Source organism: Syzygium oleosum, unplaced genomic scaffold, assembly GCF_021117445.2.
Source record: "Syzygium oleosum isolate NSW1041296 unplaced genomic scaffold, Sole_v2.1 Sole_v2.10, whole genome shotgun sequence".
Classification (NCBI taxonomy): Eukaryota; Viridiplantae; Streptophyta; class Magnoliopsida; order Myrtales; family Myrtaceae; genus Syzygium; species Syzygium oleosum.
The window spans coordinates 8,298,174-8,317,533 of record NW_026607494.1 but is presented as its reverse complement, the minus strand read 5'-3'; the positions used below and the strand labels follow the sequence as shown (position 1 = coordinate 8,317,533).

Here is a 19,360-nt window from a genome sequence, read left to right as displayed (position 1 = left end):
TGCAATTATAGGAATTACAGGAACTAATATTTTAGAGTGCTCTTTTGGGTCAAGAGAAACCTATCTCATCGGTGCCCTTAAAAGGATTCGGCTTTCCTTTGTGATCTTGCCTTATTAATAGTTTATCAAAGGAGTGCGTGGAATTGTATTGTGACTTATTCACTACTTTACGATTTTGGAGAAGAACAATTTTACAACCATAATTTTATTTTTATTCTCGGGACTATTAAGCTATGAATGAGGTGACACTTCTCTGTCATGGCAAATGTTCTCTCGATTTGTTCGAACATTTACTGTAAGGGCAAATCATGGAATGTGACATTGAGAATAGAATTATTTCGGTCATTTAAAAAGTAGACACTAAATTTTAAGATTGGCTTTATATATAATATAGACAGATAGAAAGATATAGATCGTCATATTTTCTTTTCTTTTTTCTTTTTGCTATTTGCACACTTCTGTAGACCCCTGAATTATCACATTTGCCTCTCCCTCATGTCAATTTCGAACTTTAGACAAGTCCATCAGGTTTTATTTGCCATGCGAGGCAACAATGTTTGGAATTTCTTTTTACTACCTAATGAAAGAAACATTCTTGGGATTATATTATAAGTGGAGGTGCATATAATGGATTATGAAGCCTTATCCATTGCAATCGACCAAAAAAATTTTTAAAAAATTAATCATGGCATGAGTGCCATGGACTCGCCCAGGCCTAGACCGTACCACAAGAGCCCAGAAGCACTTTTGGCGGGCTTGGACAAGTACTTCTAGTGGTAAGGTCCATACCGATCAGATTGGGCCTAAGGCAAGCCCGCAATTATTTTTTTGATGGGTGGGCTTGGCAATATTTTACAGCTTAGAATATTTAGTAATCAAAATCAAAATCAAAAACCATACCAGTTTAAAATTTGAATATTTGAGTAAGAATATACATTTTAGGGCCTTCATTTCTTCTCATCATTTCATATTGGCTCTAAATTGAGTATTGACGGATTCTCTCTCTGTTCCATTCCGTCGAATGCAATTCAAGTGGTTTGAAGTGATTTTTGCTAGAAACAGCAATGTAAGTCTGCCGTTCCATTCTGATGTTGAACTCGGAAAGAAGGAATAAGCGATTCTTCATGATTAGGGTCTATCCATGTCTAGGTCGTGAATGCTCATAAAAATATTCCCAGGTAAGTGGTAAATTGCCAACGCCACCCCTTCTCCACAAAATTACATACATTCGGATTGCGCGGAGCGAGAGTATTTGTTGCCTTTACCCTCTTCCTCTTGTTATTCTCATGAGCCCTCTCTTTTTTCCTTGAATGCTTTCTTGTACCCATGTGTGTGTTTGAATGTGCGCAACATCATCAGAGCAGGCAATTCACCTTGGTTCCAAACCGAGCAGGCCGAATGCCATTATGCACTTTAACGGATTCCAACTCGATACTTGCTGGATTATTTGTGGGGTTCGTTTTGTGATTCTCACTTCACATTTTGATTATTTTGCTCTTTCGTGTGTTTTTCCTATCGTGGACACTCTGCTATTCATATGCTCATCTATAGAGTGTGTTAGATCAGGAGAAATAGCTTGATCATGTGGAGTCGAACTTTCTCCTTATGACGAGATTGGATCATATATTAGAGGTCCCTCGTCAAATGCACCACTTTTTCCTAATTTTAGTTTGTTAATTTGGGAACATGTGCCATTATTTAATATATACTTTGAGGCACAATTCTATATTTGGTAGCAAATTTGATGGAAGTGAACCGACGGTTTGCATGGTCTAAGGCTTGCTTGCTCTCACTCTTACTCTCACACGGGACTCTTACACTACGCAGGGAATTCTAGAGAAAAAGTATTTAGAGGGAAAAATTTTTATGAAATGCTTGTGTTACTCATATGCTTCTATTGTACAAATGAGGAGAAGGATGCCCCTATTTATAGATGAGTCCATCTCTCTACAACCATCGATCTTGTTTTTAATCTAATGGTGGCGGATGAGTTCTTATCCAATCAATTCAACGATGGAGATCCATCTTGATCTAACGGTAGTGGATATCAATTCACGTCAAACAAATCTAATGGTAGAAATCAAATCCACCTACAAATCTACATGTTCTAAGGAACCTTGGCGATATCTTGTCCGTGACTTACACACATGAATTATTTTATAACTCATGAAAGGATTTTAATGACTTGTGAAGCACGAGAGTGCCTTTTTAAGTTCATCTTCTTCATGATCAATATGGTGCAAGTTTGACCTTTACTTGGCATTAATTCTTTCACATTTACTTGGCAATACGGTAGCTTTATTTTCTTCAACAATTCCTTTCTCATTATCAAATGATTCAAATATCTTACAATGCAGTAATTCTGCTTATATTCTCATGTATTAACTCCTCGTATAAACTGTTACTCGTGTGCTTATTTTCTAGCGTTGAAAAAAACGAGATGAAGCAATATAGAACTATTATCTAATATCTGCTTTGAGATGCAATTCTGTGTATGTTAGCATATTTGATGGAAGTGAACCGAGGATTTGCTTGGCTTAGGTTAGACTTGCTTGCTCTCACTCTTATTCTGATGCTCAGTAACTGTTACACTCAATATGTCTCTTAAGGCAATCAAAATATAGTTCCATTCTTCCTGCAGCTTGCACGTGCAAGACATTCCGATGATAAATTCCTCAAACTTAAAAAGAAAAAGAAAGTATATTAAAATGGAATTATTATTTATTTTTTATGAATTTGACCGAACTTTAACTGGTTATAACTTTTCCATTCGATTTCCAGTTGAGTCGATTTTTACACCAACGAAAAGCTTATAATATGAACTTTTGAAAAATTCTATTTAATCTTTTAATAACATTTTCGTGAAGAATTTTTTGATTAGATTTGGCACTCTCATATTTTAATGACTTGTGAAGCATGATGGTACCTTTTTAAGTCCTTTTTCATGATCAATCTGGTGCGAGTTTGAGCTTTACTTGGCATTAATTCTTTCACATTCACTTGGTGGTATCGTAGTGTGTTTTTTCTTCAACAATTCCTTTCTCATTATCTAATGATTCAAATATCTTACAATGCAGTAATTCTGCTTATATTCTTATCTATTCAAATATCGTACTGCTTATTTTCTAGAGTTGAAAATAACGAGAGATGAAGTGTTTAGAGAGAGAAATTTTATGAAATGTTATATGTTTATATGATACAACTGAGGAGGGTCCCTGTTTAGACATGAGTACATCTCTCTACAACCATGCATCTTCTTTTTTTATCTAAAGGCGGAAGATCAGTTCTCATCTAATCAATTCAACGGTGGAGATCCATCTTGATCTAATGGTTGCGGATATCAATTCATGTCAAACAAATCTAATGGTAGAAATCAAATCCACTAACAAATCTACATGTTCTAAGGAACCTTAGGCCTCCCTTGGATTCATCACTTGGCAACATCTTGTCCGTGACTTACACACATGACTTATTTTATAACTCACGAAAGATCAAATTATTGGGTATTAATGACTTGTGAAGCATGGCAGTGCCTTTTTAAGTCCATCTTCTTCATGATCAATACGGTGCAAATTTGACGTGCTTATTTTCTAGCATTGAAAATAACGAGATGAAAGTGAACATTATCAAATATCTGCTTCGAGGTGCAATTCTGTATATGGTAGCATATTTGATGGGAGTGAACTGAATCACTGTTATACTCAATGAATGGAATTTTAAAAAGAGAACGTGTTTAGAAAGAGAAATTCTAAAAATTGCTTGTGTTACTCATATGCTTAGATGATACAAATGAGGTGGAGGATTCAGATTATGGATTTATTCTTTTTTACGGCACCATAGGAAAAGCGACACTTGGTGGATTACTTGACTGGCATCTACAATATGACTCTCGAGGCAATCGAAGCCATATAGTACCAACTTTAACTGGTTGTAACTTTTCCATTCGATTTCCAGTTGGGTCAATTTTTACACCAACGAAAAGCTTATGATCTGAACTTTTGAAAAATGCTATTCGATTTTTAATTACATTTTTGTGACCAATTTTTTTTATTAGATTTGGCACTCTCGGATTTTAATAACTTGTGAAGCATGAGTGGCATTAATTCTTTCACATTCACTCGGTGATATCGTAGTGTGTTTTTACTTCAAGAATTCCTTTCTCATTATCTAATGATTCAAATATCTTACAATGTAGTAATTTTGCTTATATTCCTATGTAGTCAAATATCGTAGTGCTTATTTTCTAGTGTTGAAAATAACGAGAGATGAAGCAACATAGGATCAAAGTAAGGGTTGCTTGCTCTCACTCAAGGACTCTTACTCAAAGGGAATTTCGGAGAGAAAAAGTGTTTAGAGAGAAAAATTTCATGAAATGCTTGTGTTATATGCTTATATGATATAAATGAAGAGGAGGGTACCCCTATTTATGCACGAGTATATCTCTCTACAACCATGAATCTTCTTTTTTTATCTAATGGCGGAGGATCTGTGGTGGATATCAATTCACGTTAAACAAATCTAATGGTAGAAATCAAATCCACCTACGAATCTACATGTACCTTAGGCCTCCTTTGGATTGATCACTTGGCGATATCTTGTCCGTGACTTACACACGACTTATTTCATAACTCAAGAAAAAGATCAAACTATTAGGTTTTAATGACTTGTGAAGCATGAGAGTGCCTTTTTACGTCCATCTTCTTCATGATCAATATGGTGCAAGTTTGACCTTTACTTGGCATCAATATTTTCTTCAACAATTCATTTCTCATTATCTAATGATTCAAATATCTTACAATGCGGTAGTTCTGCTTATATTCTCATGTATTAACCCCTCGTATCACCCGTTACTCGCGTCCTTATTTTCTAGCGTTGAAAATAACAAGATGAACCAATATAGGACCACTATCATTGCTTGCTCTAACTCTTACTCTAATGCTCAATCACTCTTACACTCAATGAATGGCATTTTAAAGAGAGAAAGTGTTTAGAAGGAGAAATTCTAAAAATTGCTTGTATTACTCATATGCTTAGATGATACAAATGAGGAGGAGGGTTTGGATTATGTAAGTATTCTCTTTTACAACACCATAGGAAAAAACGACACCATATGATTGGCAGTAGATTACTTGATTGGCATCTCCAACATGACTCTCGAGGCAATCGAAGCAATATGGTACTACCTTCCTGTAGCTTGGACACGCAATACATTCCAATGATAAATTCCTCAAACTTAAAGAAGAAAAAGAAAGTATATAAAAATGGAATTATCGTTTATTTTTTTCCGAATTTGACCAAACTTTAATTGGTTATAACCTTTCCATTCGATTTCCAGTTGAGTCGATTTTTACACCAACACAAAGCTTATAATCCGAACTTTTGAAAAATGCTATTCAATTTATTAATTACATTTTTGTGATGAATTTTTTTATTAGATTTGGCGCTGTCGGATTTTATTGACTTATGAAGCATGAGGGTGCCTTTTTAAGTCCATCTTTTTCATGGTCTATGGTGCAAGTTTGAGCTTTACTTGGCATCAATTCTTTCACATTCACTTGGTGATATCATAGTGTGTTTTTACTTCAACAATTCCTTTCTCATTATCTAATGATTCTAATATCTTACAATGCAGTAATTCTGCTTTATTTTCTTATGCATTCAAATATCGTAGTGCTTATTTTCTAGCGTTGAAAATAACGAGAGATGAAGCACTATAGGACCAAATTAAGGTTTCCTTGCTCTCACTCAAGTGCTCTTACTCAAAGGGAATTTTGGAGAGAGAAAGTGTTTAGAGAGAGAAATTCTATGAAATGCTTGTGTTATATGCTTATATGATACAAATAAGGAGGAGGAGGGTGCCCCTATTTATACATGAGTACATCTCTCTACAACCATAGATCTTCTTTTTTTATCTAGATTAGTTCTCATCTAATCAATTCAACAGTGGAGATCCATCTTGATATAACGGTAGTGGATATCAATTCACATCAAACAAATATAATGGTAGAAATCAAATCCACCTACAAATCTACATGTTCTAAGGAACCTTTGATCACTTGGCGATATGTTGTCCGTGACTTGCACATGACTTATTTATAACTCAAGAAAGATGACAGACAGAACCTTTCAGGTTCGTGTTATTTCGTTCTTAATCCTCCAAAAGTTATTGGTAAAATCACAAAGTGTTTTTGGATTACTAAATCTTATTCTAGACATTTCTTCTCAAAAAAATTATATTCAAAAAAAGTTATCGATAAAATTTTGTCGTTGAGTTTTCAAATTTAATATATTTTCTCATTAAAAAAAATTTCAAACTCTAAAATCGTAAAACCGTGGATTTATGGTATGTTTGTTTCGTAGAAAATGAATGATTTGAAAAATATTTTACTAAAAATAATCTCTTGTATTGCTTATAAAATGAACGAAAGAAAAAAATTTCCATCGTCCACGAAAATGTTTAGACATAAATTATTGTCGATAATGAAACATTTTTCATTGGCCAATTATTTTTATGAAAATATTTTCCAAATAATTTATTTTCCATAGAACAAACGGAGCTAGGTAATCATATTATAATTTTCATATTAACACTCTCATTACTTTCAGCATATATTAGCCCATCCCGGCCAAGATGAACTCACTGTTGCGTATTCGTATAATTTTAGTATTTGCTTTCCTTGAAAGCGTGAGGTTTCTTCCGCTCGTGTTGATCGCCTTGTACATTCACTTGGGCCTCCTACGACTCGTGTGAGCGAAGAGAACTATGATTGCATAGAGAGAATCGGCAGTTAAGATCTGCGAAAGAGCGAAGTCAAGGCAGTGGACCATATCAATGGCTTGCCCGAGGCGCTCCTCCTCCACATACTCTCCTTTCTGCCGATCAGGTGTGCCGTCCGCACATTGTTGATGCTTCCGCGCCAAAGAAAAAGGTGAAGGTTTTTGATGTTGCCCTAGTTGGGTGTGGTAGTCCATTGAAAATATTGCCAGCTTCTCATTATAGGATGCTGAGAGCCATTCTTAGGGTACTTTTGGTTTTTTGAAAGCCCTTTGGGGTCTGAAAGCCTTTTAGAAAAAATTTAGGGTGTCTGGCGATTATTCCCCAAGGGCTTTGGGGTGAAAGCTAGCCTTGAGATAGTTGAAAGCTAACTACCATAATCGTGCTTTCAGAATTTTCGGAATGCTGAACCTTTGTTAATGAAATTTTGTCAAGTTTCTTTTTTGCCCTAAAAAACTCATTAGAAATTCAAGTTTACCCCAAAAATTCATTTTAATTTTGGTTTAGCTACGAAGATAGTTTCTTCTTGCAAAGCAGTGCCATGAACTTGGATACAAACATAAGATTGGGGAAGTTTGGTTCTTCACCTACTCAATGAAAATTGGCTGATCTAATCCAAATCCCCGTAATTTCTTTCATTCCCTCTGAATTTCATATGAATTGGAACTCACTAAGGTACATAAATTATCGATGATATAAATGAGGAGGGTAGTGCTTTAAACGATGCAGCTTAAACATGATTAAATAGCTATAAGTTGAAGAAATATATAAGAATGTTTGTAATTTTTAAGAATAGTGAATTTCTTTTCTTGAGGCACATGTTACCACATTTATTATAATGAAAGTATTCTTTTTTTTAATGAGAAAGTGACCACTTTTGTGAAATTTTTCCATTTGAATTTTTTTAGCAAACAAAAAAGAAATTTTACTTTTTTAATAAATTGTTTACAAGATAATTTTAACATTGTTGTCAAAATTTAAATTAAAAAGTTGCAGAAATTATTTTTTTCAATTTTAAACAAATAAAAATTAAAAAAGCTTAAATTAATCACCCAAATGAGCTTTTTGAATGTGTTTTCTACCGACATTTATCTCAAAGTTGCTTCTCAAAGCACATTTTACCAAACCGGGTCTAGACTGTCACCGAGGTTAGAATTGTCTTTTTCGTGAAAATCAGTGGGGAACTAGTAAAAGTAGTCTTCTTGACCTTTTTATCCTCATGATATAAGTTTTCTAATGACACCCGAATCACTTCGTTTTGATATCATTAGGTTGATTAATTATACTCAAACAGAATGGGTCCGAATTTAGTAACTAATGATTGATTAAGTGGTCCTCTTACGAGACTCGCTTCTCGTTGCTTGATTGATTGGGAAAGAAGAGGCTTATCTTTGTGGGATGTCAATTTAAGCGACGAGCTGATGCGCAATTTTGTTTTGTGTGGCCCGCCACTGACAAAGATGTCTCTCGAGGATTGCTATGGGCCTACAAGTAAGACAGTCATCCATTGCTTGAACAATTAAATATTTGTGTTTGTCATGGCCCGAAAGAAATTGATTTTGCTCGATCAGGCGTCAAAATATTGGCAATCGTTACTACTCATCCGCTGAGGAAGATAACCTGTCCGAATGTCTTGACACTTGAACTGGATGGTTCCATAAAAGAACTGAATGTTACATGCGGATCTTCGGTAAATGATATGGCACTCTATATTAGGAGCGGATTTAATGGTCTGTTTCAAGAGTATCCTGTCAAAACGCTATTGGAGAAGGTCCATAACGCTGCATATTTTACTCTGTGCAATGGGAGTACACTGGTAGGTTTCCATCCTTTTTAAATGATTTGGAGTTGTTCAAGTAGTTTGAGCTTGATAATTATATTGAAGGCGAGTTGAGTGTGGCACGAGATTAATTGTGGCACAAGTCGAGTGTGCCACCAGTTGAGTTGATGCGAAACTTATTTGTTTAGTTTGTCCACTGTACTGTATTATTGGCTTAACCATGGCCCTATTTTTTTCATGTGTCATAAATTTGTCATTGCCTTTTTTTCTCATCTTTGGCTCCTTACAAGTATTTGTGTTCATCTTCTTTCAACTTCTGCAGCTAACGGTGCATAAGATATGATGTTGCCATTTGATATGAATCAATCTCTTTCTATTGTCCTGCTTTCTTGTCATAATTATCTACTCATTTGTCATCAGCTAGTTTGAATAGCATTATGTATAGATTTCTTATGTCATTAATTCATGAGATGTCAATCTCGAATCAACTAGTCAAGTTTTTTTTTTCTGTGGTTCTTGTAATGTCTTTACTCTGTGTTAACTCATTACGTGTTTGATGGACAAATTAGCATATTGCTGGGACTTGCTGTCAACTAAAATTCAATCTTGTTGCTTTGGTCGTGGGCTATTTTTGTGGAATTATAGCATTTTGATGTTTGTGTTGATAAAAGTCTGAATCCAATCTCATATATTCGAGCGTTAGGATCTTTACTCGGTAATCAATTATTGATTGATGCATTCAATTTTACAGCTTGGTTTTGTTTATTTTATATATTTGATTCGACTTAGTTAGAGGAGGCATAGTTGTTGTTGGTTGTTGTATGTTTTTAATTTAGTTTAATCATTGGAGAGTCGAGCATTATTGAGCAGATGCTGTTCTTTTCCTTTTGTAGATTTCGTCATAAAGCATTGTCTGTCCTATTTGGTGTTTAAAGGATCTGTTCCTCCAATGGTTTTCTCTTTTCGATCTCCAGGTCTTCAGCATATGAAGGCTGACATATCAACCGCGTCCATCTTTCAACTGGGAAGTCTGTGACAATGACACTTAATTTAGCAAAGGGGCATCTCTATGGGATTTCTTACCTACTGGAGACTTGCAATTTTCCAGAGACACTCACCATATATGTTTATCAAACAATGCCCGATGATATTCAGGTGCGCTTTATCCTAAAGCGCTGCATAAGTAAGAAATATTTTTCTCTAATGACAAAATTATGTGTGCTTTCATAGAGAACAGTGCCCCTTCTTCATTACACGGATTAACTTTTGAACCCATTTGTAAGTATCATTAAGTATATTAACTTTCGGACTAAATTATGGATATTGGTTATCAGAAATAGATCTCTTTTGGAAATTAAATCAATTTAATGTACCAATGCTTGATCATTGCACTTTGGTTGGCTATTTGTCAGGGAAAAAAGTGGAAGTGAGCATGTGAATTTTGATGGGAGGAGTTATTGGAATTCAGTTGAGGCTACATTCCATTGGCTAAAACATCACCTCAAGAATGTGATGTTATATGTATGCGTGACCGAACCATACGTGATACCATACGTGATCGAGTTAATTGAGTTTCTACTTGGGAATGTATTGATTTTGGAGAAAATGGTGATCTCCACTAAAAAGAATATCGGAGTCGCCAGAAATGGGGAATCACATTATCGCCCTAGAGGAGGACTTTACCTCGGAGATGCTTGTGGAATTTTCGAAGAAGGTTTTGTGCTGTAGTATGCTTAGTTTGAGTATATGGATATGGTTCTCTCGACTACGGTAGTACTGCTTCTTTACCTTTCTCTAGATATTATGCTAGCAAGTCACGTCTCTATCCTCAGTTAGCAGTTTCCTTTAGACGGCGCCGTGTCCTACATTGATGAATTCAATAGTCCATCATTGGACACAAAACTTGATGATGAAGTCTGTATATATCACTTTGGTTGGCTTATATGCTTTGCTCTCCGAGCTAACTATTGCTCTCGTCGTAAATTCTCCAAAGTTCGAAGTAGGTGATGCAGGAAACGCTGCTAGAAAGCTGTATATTCGTCTGGATCGATAGCGGCAGTGGCAATCCATATGCAAAAGTACTCTATGCTTAGGCCATCCTTGTTTGCCCAGAGGATATACTTTAATATAGTTTTTGCATTTTCATTATGCACTGTCTTTGCATTTTTGTATTAGACTTAAGAGTGCTGAATTTGACCCGCTGCCCAGTCATTGTCGCGGAGCGAATAACTCTTCGGCTATCAGCCGTCATAGAGTACGCGACCTCTATTTCGCACCTCTGTGTCGCATAAGGGCGCAGGGTGATCTAATGCGTCAGTTCCACTTGTTCAATTGGATCAAACCGCTTTGGTCCGTTTTTCACTTTTCTTTTCTTTTGAACATAATAGATAAAGAGAAATGTTACAAGTTAAAAAATCGTTGAGATCGTTTGGCCCTTATTACATATGTAGATGGTTGAAAATGATAAATAAATCTCAACACCGGAGGATCTAGGTACGATAAACAATCTAAAATAGACAATGCATGCGTATCATTGGCGGATACCCGAAATCGCAATCGTCGCTCGAACAAATGGGTCATCGGTTCATACCGAAATTGCAACTGTCACTTGAACAAATGACCTCACCTTATACATTTAAACACTAGAGATTTAAGTTTTTATCTACCGGCAACCATGTTCAATTATGAATATTACAAAACATGGTGGGTATAATTACCAAACTACCCAAGAATGTTATGAAGGTTCAAAGAAGATTCAAGAGCATTTATCATTATTGCTTATAAGAAAAAAGCCTAAATAATGGGTTTTAAATCTTTTTAAGATTGTGAGAAAAACTTTTACTTTTTACCTCGTTACTTAATTTAAATGTTAGGACGGACGCACTTATTAGACTATTTTGTAATAAGAAACATCCGAATGTTTTGCAATGTATAAATATAATATTGGTTTTTTTTTTTGTTTTTTTGGTCGAAATAATATTGGGTTTTAACAGAGTAGTAAAAAGAACGGAAACAAACATGGTGGGTCCGACGCCGCCATCCGATCCGGCCTTTCGATAAGCCGAAGCCACCGACCTCCGCTCACCCCTCCACTCCCCAGCGAATCTCGACCGCAGATTCTGGCCATCATCTACGGCGGAGATAAAAAAAAAGTACCCAAAAAGGAAAAATCCTGCTTAATTAAAAAGAGACGTCGAAGAAGACGGGACCATTTCCACCAAATCGGGTCGGACTCGGACTAATTGAATCTTTCCATGGGTGCTCTGAGCGGTGGCTGTGGCTGTGGCCGTGGCGGGCTCTGGGGGTGGAACGGTCCCCGGAGGAACGAGGGATCGTCGCGGCGTCCTCGTCGGAGGAGCTCGAGGCCTTCGGATTCCGCGGAGCCGGCCGGGAGCGTCGCTCGCCGGTTCCCCCTCAAGCAAGCGGCGACGGCGGGCTCGCTCGCTCTCGCCGGCGACACGATAGCTCAGGTCAGGGAGCGCCTGAGAAGGAAGAGGGAGGAGGGCTCGGCGGGACCTTCCTCGCCTGGATCGGACATTGATGGTGCTCGCGAGGTCGGTGTCTGATTACGAATGTTTCTTGTTAGCCGAATGTTGTATGTGTGCTCGAGTCGCAAGTGTGAATGATTGTGTTGTTGTGCAAATTCCTTGGATTGTATGCCGATAATTGAGCAATATGTGCAGTGTTTCTGGTAGAGGTCATCATTGACTGTCTGCTTGACTGTTTGTTCAGGGAATGCGGTCGATGCTTTGTTTCTAGTTCCTCGTTTCCGCTTGCTTGATGAGAACACTGAGACTAGACGTGCTGACTTCTTAGTCTACCATAGTTTATCTTCACTTCGGCTTCTGAGAAAGCTCTTCTTCTGATTTCATTAGGTTATTGATGTGTCATCTTACGTGATTGACTAGCTGATATTGCCTGCAGATGGAAAAAAAAACTGTGATTCTGAAAGAAATAGCTGATCATTATTGCCTTAGATTGTAGGGGAAAACGTGGGCAAATGATCTCCACGTTAGGTGTTATGGCTTTTCTTCTACATCGTTCGCATGTCACGGGGCATTTCTTGTACCAACTTCAAGTGTCTGGATATAGCACTGAAAAAGTGTAGCAAGTGGTTGGTGTCATGTTCACTAGTTTTGAAGCCGTGTAGGCCTTTCAATGCAAGATTCTAGTGCAGAGTTGATTGGAACTATTTAAGCACTGGTGGCACTTTATATTTGATACTTGACTATCTAGATATCAGATTAATACATGAAGTGGTCTTTTGGTGTACTACTATCCACCGTGCAGTTGAGCTTGCCAGATTCACCACTTTAAGGTGCTACTGCTTAAGTTTTCTAAGAGTCGTATGGTGTTGATGGGCAAATCAAGCGCCACTCACTCTAAATCAACACTGCATATGATTCAAAGAAGATGATTTCCGGCTGTGGTCGAATCGGTTTGTTAGTTGAGCTACAGCTGGAGCCATTTTGTGCCATACTAGTGAATTTTTCATCTTTTCACGCATCGATTAGAAGCGGGTTTGACTTCCATTGACGTTTAAGTTCAAAATGTCAAAAATCATACCCTCGAGCCTGACCTTGTCTCATGTGGTTACAATTCTTCCACCTGTGCCAATTTTATCATCTTGTGCAGAGCATACTAGTTAATCTCTCTCTGTCCATCTGTGAGTCTTTTGGGTCAAGTTCACCCTTTTTTTTTTCTACGTTCCAAAATGTCTCGTAAAATTGGAAGAGGAAATTAAGTCTGAGAAGTTTGTGAACTGCTAAGTTTACTTTCCTCAGAGAGAGGAAAGGATGTGTATACTCACGTTGGTTTGGTTCCTTTTCTCATTTAGGAGGTAGATTTTTTCTTTTTAAAAGGTGGTAATATTTAAGGCTGAGGTTATGCGAACTTCTTTTTTCTTGCAATTGTTATCCTTTCACGAGGGTCAAATATTTTTGTTGCTCCGTTGGAGTTTTTATACTTGGTTTGGTTATTAAAGTATCTGTGTTTAAATTTTGACCCAAAGCTATGGCACAGGACATCATTCGCATTCTTTTTTCAGATCATGACTGGTTTCGGGCCCTGCGCATGACTTCTTATGGATTCCTTTTCTATGGCCCCGGTTCTTATGTCTGGTATCAGTATCTTGATCAAAATTTGCCTAAGCCAACAGTTGAGAACTTGATGCTGAAGGTACAATCAGTTTTCCTACAATGTTCTTATATATTTAGTGACAAAACATAAGAGCTTGATCTTTTAACTTCATTTTTCTTACAGGTATTGTTAAACCAGATCGTGCTTGGCCCTACAGTTATTGCGATTGTTTTTGCTTGGAACAACTTATGGCAAGGGAAGTTATCCGAGCTTCCTAAAAAGTATCAAAAAGGTGCTCTTCCCACACTACTCTGTGGTAAAGTGCTCTTCAATCTTCATAGCTGTCTTCATTGATCGATCCAGGCAAAATCATGTATTAGCCATGTACCTCATCTTTGCAGGATTTAGGTTCTGGATCCCTGTCAGTGCATTGAATTTCTGGTATGTTCCTTTTTACGCATTTCTGGCATTTCCATGATATTACCTGACTAGAGAAATGAGAAACTTGTTTGAGTAGATAGGAGCTCTTTCTCAGTAAATCTGTTTGATGAATTCACGGTCGTCAAATTCCCCATGGTTTTTAGAGGCGCTGTAGTTTGGAGGCAGGAGAAATATGATGAGGTTGTGTTAATGCTGTTAATTTCAAGTTTATATTTTCATGCCACTCCTATCTGGTTTAATTGTTTCAAAAGTCTGGAGTACTTGGATATTCGGGTAGATCTGGTATGAAATGCAGCATCGTAGCTTAGAATGATTCATGTTGCTGACCTCAGTTAATGGAAAAGGGCTTTGTGGCTGTTGTTTGGAGTTTTTGTTTGGCTTTTAGGAGTTGGTGTTGCAATATTTTTTTTCTTTTTCTTGGATATACCACCAATGAGGCATTCTTTTGGCATTGTGGAGAAAAAAATTAAAACAATTTTCAATTCCTTTTTCTCCGGCAGACTTTCCGGCTTTCTTCTTATTATGTAGAAAAGCTGGGGTGGCCTATCTCGCCATCAGGAAGTTCAGAGAAGCGCTCGGGGATTTTCAGCGGGTTTCTTTTTCCCCGGACAATAATAGTCGACACTGTCTGCTTTCGTGTATTTGAAATCCGAATGTGGTCGGCTTCACCGATCAATTATTCCCTCCGCTTATTCATTTGGAATCGCCTGTCAAATGATGTGATTTCGCTCTGTACGTTCTTCTGTGCTTCCATGATCAGGCTTCGAACATTTGTCCCCGCAATTTCGATGTCACGAAAAGAGTGAAAGAATGCGAAAATGGGCTGATGCAACTTCAGCGAGCAATCATCTTGCCCGAACCCAAACCCACGTCCTCGACTAACCGCCGAGGAGCAATCATCCTGCCCGAACCGACGGCGGCGGCCAAACTCAAAGGAGCGATTGTTTTGCCCGAGCCTAGGCGGCATTGATCGGCGGACTCCGTCAAAGGTAAGAAATCCAGATTTTGTGATTATCTTTACCAAGCATGCAAGTTAAACCTATTTGATTCGACTATACATGCACTTAGGTCTGATTTTTGATAAGCAATCACATGCATCAGGATACATACACACTGTAAATCTGTTCTTAATTACCTCGAACTCAAAATTAACCCGAGTGTCGACTAGACTCGGTACCATACATGTCAGGATCCCTCGGTTCACAAGTAGCTTGAATCCATGTGGTATACCGCGGACATCGTGAATAAGGCTGGGGTCGAGTAAATAGCAATTGGTGCTTGTTATGGTTATTCAATTTTTCATTTGCATCCTCCCGGTAAATTTCTGAGATTGCAATGGTCTCGTGCGACATTGCAGGTTCCCTCAAAACCTTTTCGTCGCGAGATCGGAGTCAGACGACATGATCCAACTTGAGGCTGTGATTGGACCAAACACTTCTCAGGGATGATGATATGTTCGGGTAATGAACCTGTAAATATCTCAAGACTTTTTCTGTGTATTTGGATGTGGAGCACCGAGCAATCTCATCAACTTCGTTGAGTCAGGGCGGGGCTAGAACCCGACCAAGTGACTCGATTACGAGATTGTTCGTGTTTAGTGAGCCGAAACCCGACCGAAAATGCATTGTCATCGATCCTTGGAGGACTGAATTTAACAGATGGGGACACCTCTATTCTCGCCTAGAAAGATTTTCTTGATTTCAATGGTATGTTGTTCAATATAGGAGCACAAGTTACCTTTGCCAATAAACTTCTAGTTTATCAACTGCACAAAAGGTTACCTTTCCATCCTTTTCATGTCATGGAGGCAGTATGGGAAATAAATTATGTTTTTCTATCTTTTTTAACGATAGAATGTTATATTTAGAATGTTATATTTCAAGTCGATTAAATTTAGCATAAGAAAAATTTGAAAAATTATTGATTTTCGTTCATGCTTCATAGTTTATAAAATAATCAAAAATCAATTCGGCACATCGATTCACTCGAAATTAAAAATCTTAATGTATAATTTTTATGCTTGCGACTTAGTTTGAGTGTAAAATCAAAATTTTTGTGTGTTTAAACAAAATCCGTACATAAAAAAGAAGGTCGAGTGATAATTTTGGTCTAAACTTTTTATGATTCGTAAAAAATCACTAACTTATATTTAAATTTCAAATCTGAACCCTTGACTTAGAGCCATTGATTGTCCAACTTGACTATTCTATCCAATAATAAATTCACGTGCCTTGCTGACTGGATTTAAAGCACTATTCATTGTCTTCTTTTCTGATCCACAACTTGAAGAATAATGGTAAAGATGTTCATGTCTTCTTCACCTCACTGTCAAGTAAAAAAAGATCTATAGATTGATTCTCTCCGACCTCAAACAATGGTGACTTCAGATAGAGAGTCAACGGAGAGCTGGATTCGGGATAAAGGTGAAAGTTGATGATTTTTTTATGAGACAAAAAAAAGTTGAGGCAAGAATTATCACTCGACTTATAATTTGCGTGTTTCTTTTTTTTAAATTAGCCCCAAAAAAAAGAACTCTTACCAAAACTCGTGACCCCAAAAGAGCTATGGACATCAAAAGGAGTACGCATCTGCACTGCATCTCCCTCCCAGCTGAGAAAATTCTTGAACCGTCCGGCCGATCTCTCTCCGATCCTCTGGCATCGATTTCTGGCACCGTTGCCGTTGACAGCAACAGGTCACTCCCTCCCTCCCTCTCTCTCTCTCTCTCTCTCTCTCGTTGCGTGTGTATGTGGGCTGGGCGCACCGAAGATTGTTCTGCAGGTTTCTCAGTGTCTCATTGATTCTGCGTCGGACTGTGTCAGATTGATTTTGGGTCGAACGCAAGTTTTGGTTTTGTTGCCGTGAGTAACGTGAGCGTGTTGTTTGTTTATTCGTCTTTTGTCCGGATGATCGCGTGAGAGCGTGCGTAGGATGGGGACAGTAGCGTTTTTCCTTTGCCGTGGCTGAGATAGGTCTAATTTGCAATTCTCTGGCTGGAAACTAGTTGTTTGGATCACGAGACGTCTGTGTGTTTTTCCTTCCTTCTCTTTTTGTTAGTGTTTGCTTGAATTTTCTTTCTGGGTTGTTTAGCTTGATTGGTCCCCATCATCCAGGGGAAGCAATCATACCATGATTCCGCTGGTGAATTTGACTGGAACGAGTGGTCTGTGTGTGGCACTCCTTAGTTGTGTAACTGGGTTTCATTGGATGCAACGCAAAGTCGCTTTTTTTGTTTGTTTTGGATAGCCAGACTGCAGGACAACTACTACTAAGCAAGAAAATGGGGACATGATGCAGAAACTAAGGTTTTGGACTAAATTTTTTGTTGATCTGTCCCATTAAACTGTTCTATATTAGATGAGGTATAAGTTCCACCTTAAGCTAATTCTTTCCCATTTTCAGCCACTGAGATGTCCTCTTATCTCAATAGATGGGTGAAATACTCGATGCTCAAATCACTTTTTAGAGCTCTAGTATAAGGGTTTGGTCTATATCTGTGGAAGAATCTTGCCTTATATTTATAAAAAATGAACCTTTATAAATGATTAAGCATCGGTAAACAGCTAATGTGAAACTTTCTGATCAGTGAGACCTTTTGTTGATTTTTTGTTGTCCCCACCATAGGGATATCAATCACCATGGTATTCTGCAACTTCTTTTGTTCAGGCAATAAAGTCTCTGGAGTTTCTTCCAATTATATTGATTCTGTTTCTGTCTGTGTTTCTCCAGATTTTTCCAATAATGTCGGGTCAAACCCAGCGCCTGAATGTAGTTCCCACTGTCACAATGCTCGGAGTTATGAAAGCTCGCCTTGTTGGCGCTACAAGAGGCCATGCTCTGCTCAAGAAGAAGAGCGATGCTTTGACGGTGCAGTTTCATCTAATCCTTAAGAAAATTGTCTCTACAAAAGAATCAATGGGAGAGATCATGAAGGCATCTTCATTTGCCTTGACTGAAGCTAAATATGTTGCCGGGGAGAATATAAAGCACATTGTTCTTGAGAATGTCCAAAATGCATCTCTCAAAGTGAGATCAAAGCAAGAGAATATAGCTGGTGTGAAGCTTCCTGAGTTTGAATACTTCACTGAATCTGAGACCAAGAATAACCTGACTGGACTGGCCAGAGGTGGTCAGCAAGTCCAGCTATGTTGAGCTGCTAATATCAAAGCAATTGAGGTTCTTGTTGAGCTTGCTTCACTTCAAACGTCGTTTTTAACACTTGATGAAGCAATAAAGACAACAAATCGGAGAGTTAATTCTCTGGAGAATGTTGTGAAGCCAAGATTGGAGAACAGTATAAACTATATCAAAGCAGAACTGGATGAGCTTGAAAGAGAGGATTTCTTCAGGTTGAAGAAGATACAAGGATACAAGAAGAGAAAGCTCGAGAGACAGAGGGCGTCAGCGCACCAATATGCAGTAGAGAAGCTCGCTGAGGAGGTTTCTTTAAAAGAGGGCATACCTCTTAACTTGGCCCAAAACTTGTTATTGGCAGGAGCAGAGAGAGATGAAGATATTATTTTCTAATCTGATGTCCCGAATCTAGTCGGAGTCATATGTCAATATAGTATTATCGTTGTGCTGCTGCTCTTTCTGAATTAGAATTGCCGGGTATGACTTAGATGGCCATCCGATGTTATATAGTTTTATAGGGAATAAGAGTGGTGGTGGAATGTGGTTCATGTGTCTTGTAATATGGTTGTTATCAGACTCTTTAAGCATAGAACACAGAGCTTCTCTGCTGAGAATCAGTTAATATGTCGACCAATGTTTGTCGAGCCAGTCATATGCACACTGAAACTATTACTGGTACTGGCAGTTGCAGAGCCATTGTTGGAATTGCCAGTTTGCTCTCCTTGATGTAAGTATGAAGCAGTATCTAGATTTTGGGAAATTGGTTTGTTTCCATCTTAAATATCTACATGTCACTGTGTTTTTCTCTTTTGTTGCAGCGCGACAGGTTATTCTACTCGGCTTTGGTTTCTCTTCCTCGAGCGGGGCTTATGTTTGATCTTTGAATGAACAGAGTCCTCGTGGATTTGCTCGCACATAGCGGTCCCTCGCTGTGACATATGGAACGTCTGTGACTTTGTTCTATACAATTCCGCATGTGTTGTTCAAACCAGCGCCCGGCAGAATATCGTCGATCCCACTCCTAATGAGCTCTACGCTCAGAGATGATTGCAACTGTCACTGTCATACCCTGAATGTGGTTACTTTGGAAATATATTTACTTTGTGCTTTGAGCTGTATAGTGAAAGCCCATTCGGGGTTGAGTTTATTCG

At 38.0% G+C, this 19,360-nt stretch overlaps 1 protein-coding gene and 1 pseudogene across 10 annotated transcripts; both read left to right on the top strand.

Moving 5' to 3' along the window:
- Nucleotides 1-11,787: 11,787 nt before the first annotated feature.
- Nucleotides 11,788-15,009, top strand: LOC115694385 (uncharacterized). 10 transcript variants are annotated; one of them, XR_008817343.1, is made up of 6 exons: nucleotides 11,788-12,109; nucleotides 13,578-13,733; nucleotides 13,818-13,926; nucleotides 14,036-14,075; nucleotides 14,604-14,733; nucleotides 14,836-15,009. XR_008817343.1 is itself a non-coding variant. In XM_056315465.1 (6 exons), the coding sequence occupies exons 1-5, from the start codon at nucleotides 11,810-11,812 to the stop codon at nucleotides 14,688-14,690; spliced, it is 714 nt and encodes a 237-aa protein (XP_056171440.1). In that variant the 5' UTR covers nucleotides 11,788-11,809; the 3' UTR covers nucleotides 14,691-14,733; nucleotides 14,836-15,009. The 10 variants fall into 10 exon arrangements, 6 of the variants coding, with proteins under 6 accessions (XP_056171440.1, XP_056171439.1, XP_056171442.1 ...); XR_008817342.1 differs by having other exon boundaries at nucleotides 14,576-14,733; XR_008817341.1 differs by having other exon boundaries at nucleotides 13,818-13,950.
- On the top strand, nucleotides 14,972-18,837 carry LOC115694384 (V-type proton ATPase subunit D-like; annotated as a pseudogene).
- Nucleotides 18,838-19,360: the final 523 nt, after the last annotated feature.

What these genes read in the sequence shown, in the direction of transcription:
- LOC115694385 (XM_056315463.1), top strand. Translation starts at nt 11,810, where the DNA reads ATGGGTGCTCTGAGCGGTGGCTGTGGCTGTGGCCGTGGCGGGCTCTGG. An exon ending in ACATTGATGGTGCTCGCGAG is followed by an intron (nt 12,110 to 13,577) that starts GTCGGTGTCTGA and finishes GCTATGGCACAG; the next exon opens with GACATCATTCGCATTCTTTT. An exon ending in CCACACTACTCTGTGGTAAA is followed by an intron (nt 13,956 to 14,042) that starts GTGCTCTTCAAT and finishes TGCAGGATTTAG; the next exon opens with GTTCTGGATCCCTGTCAGTG.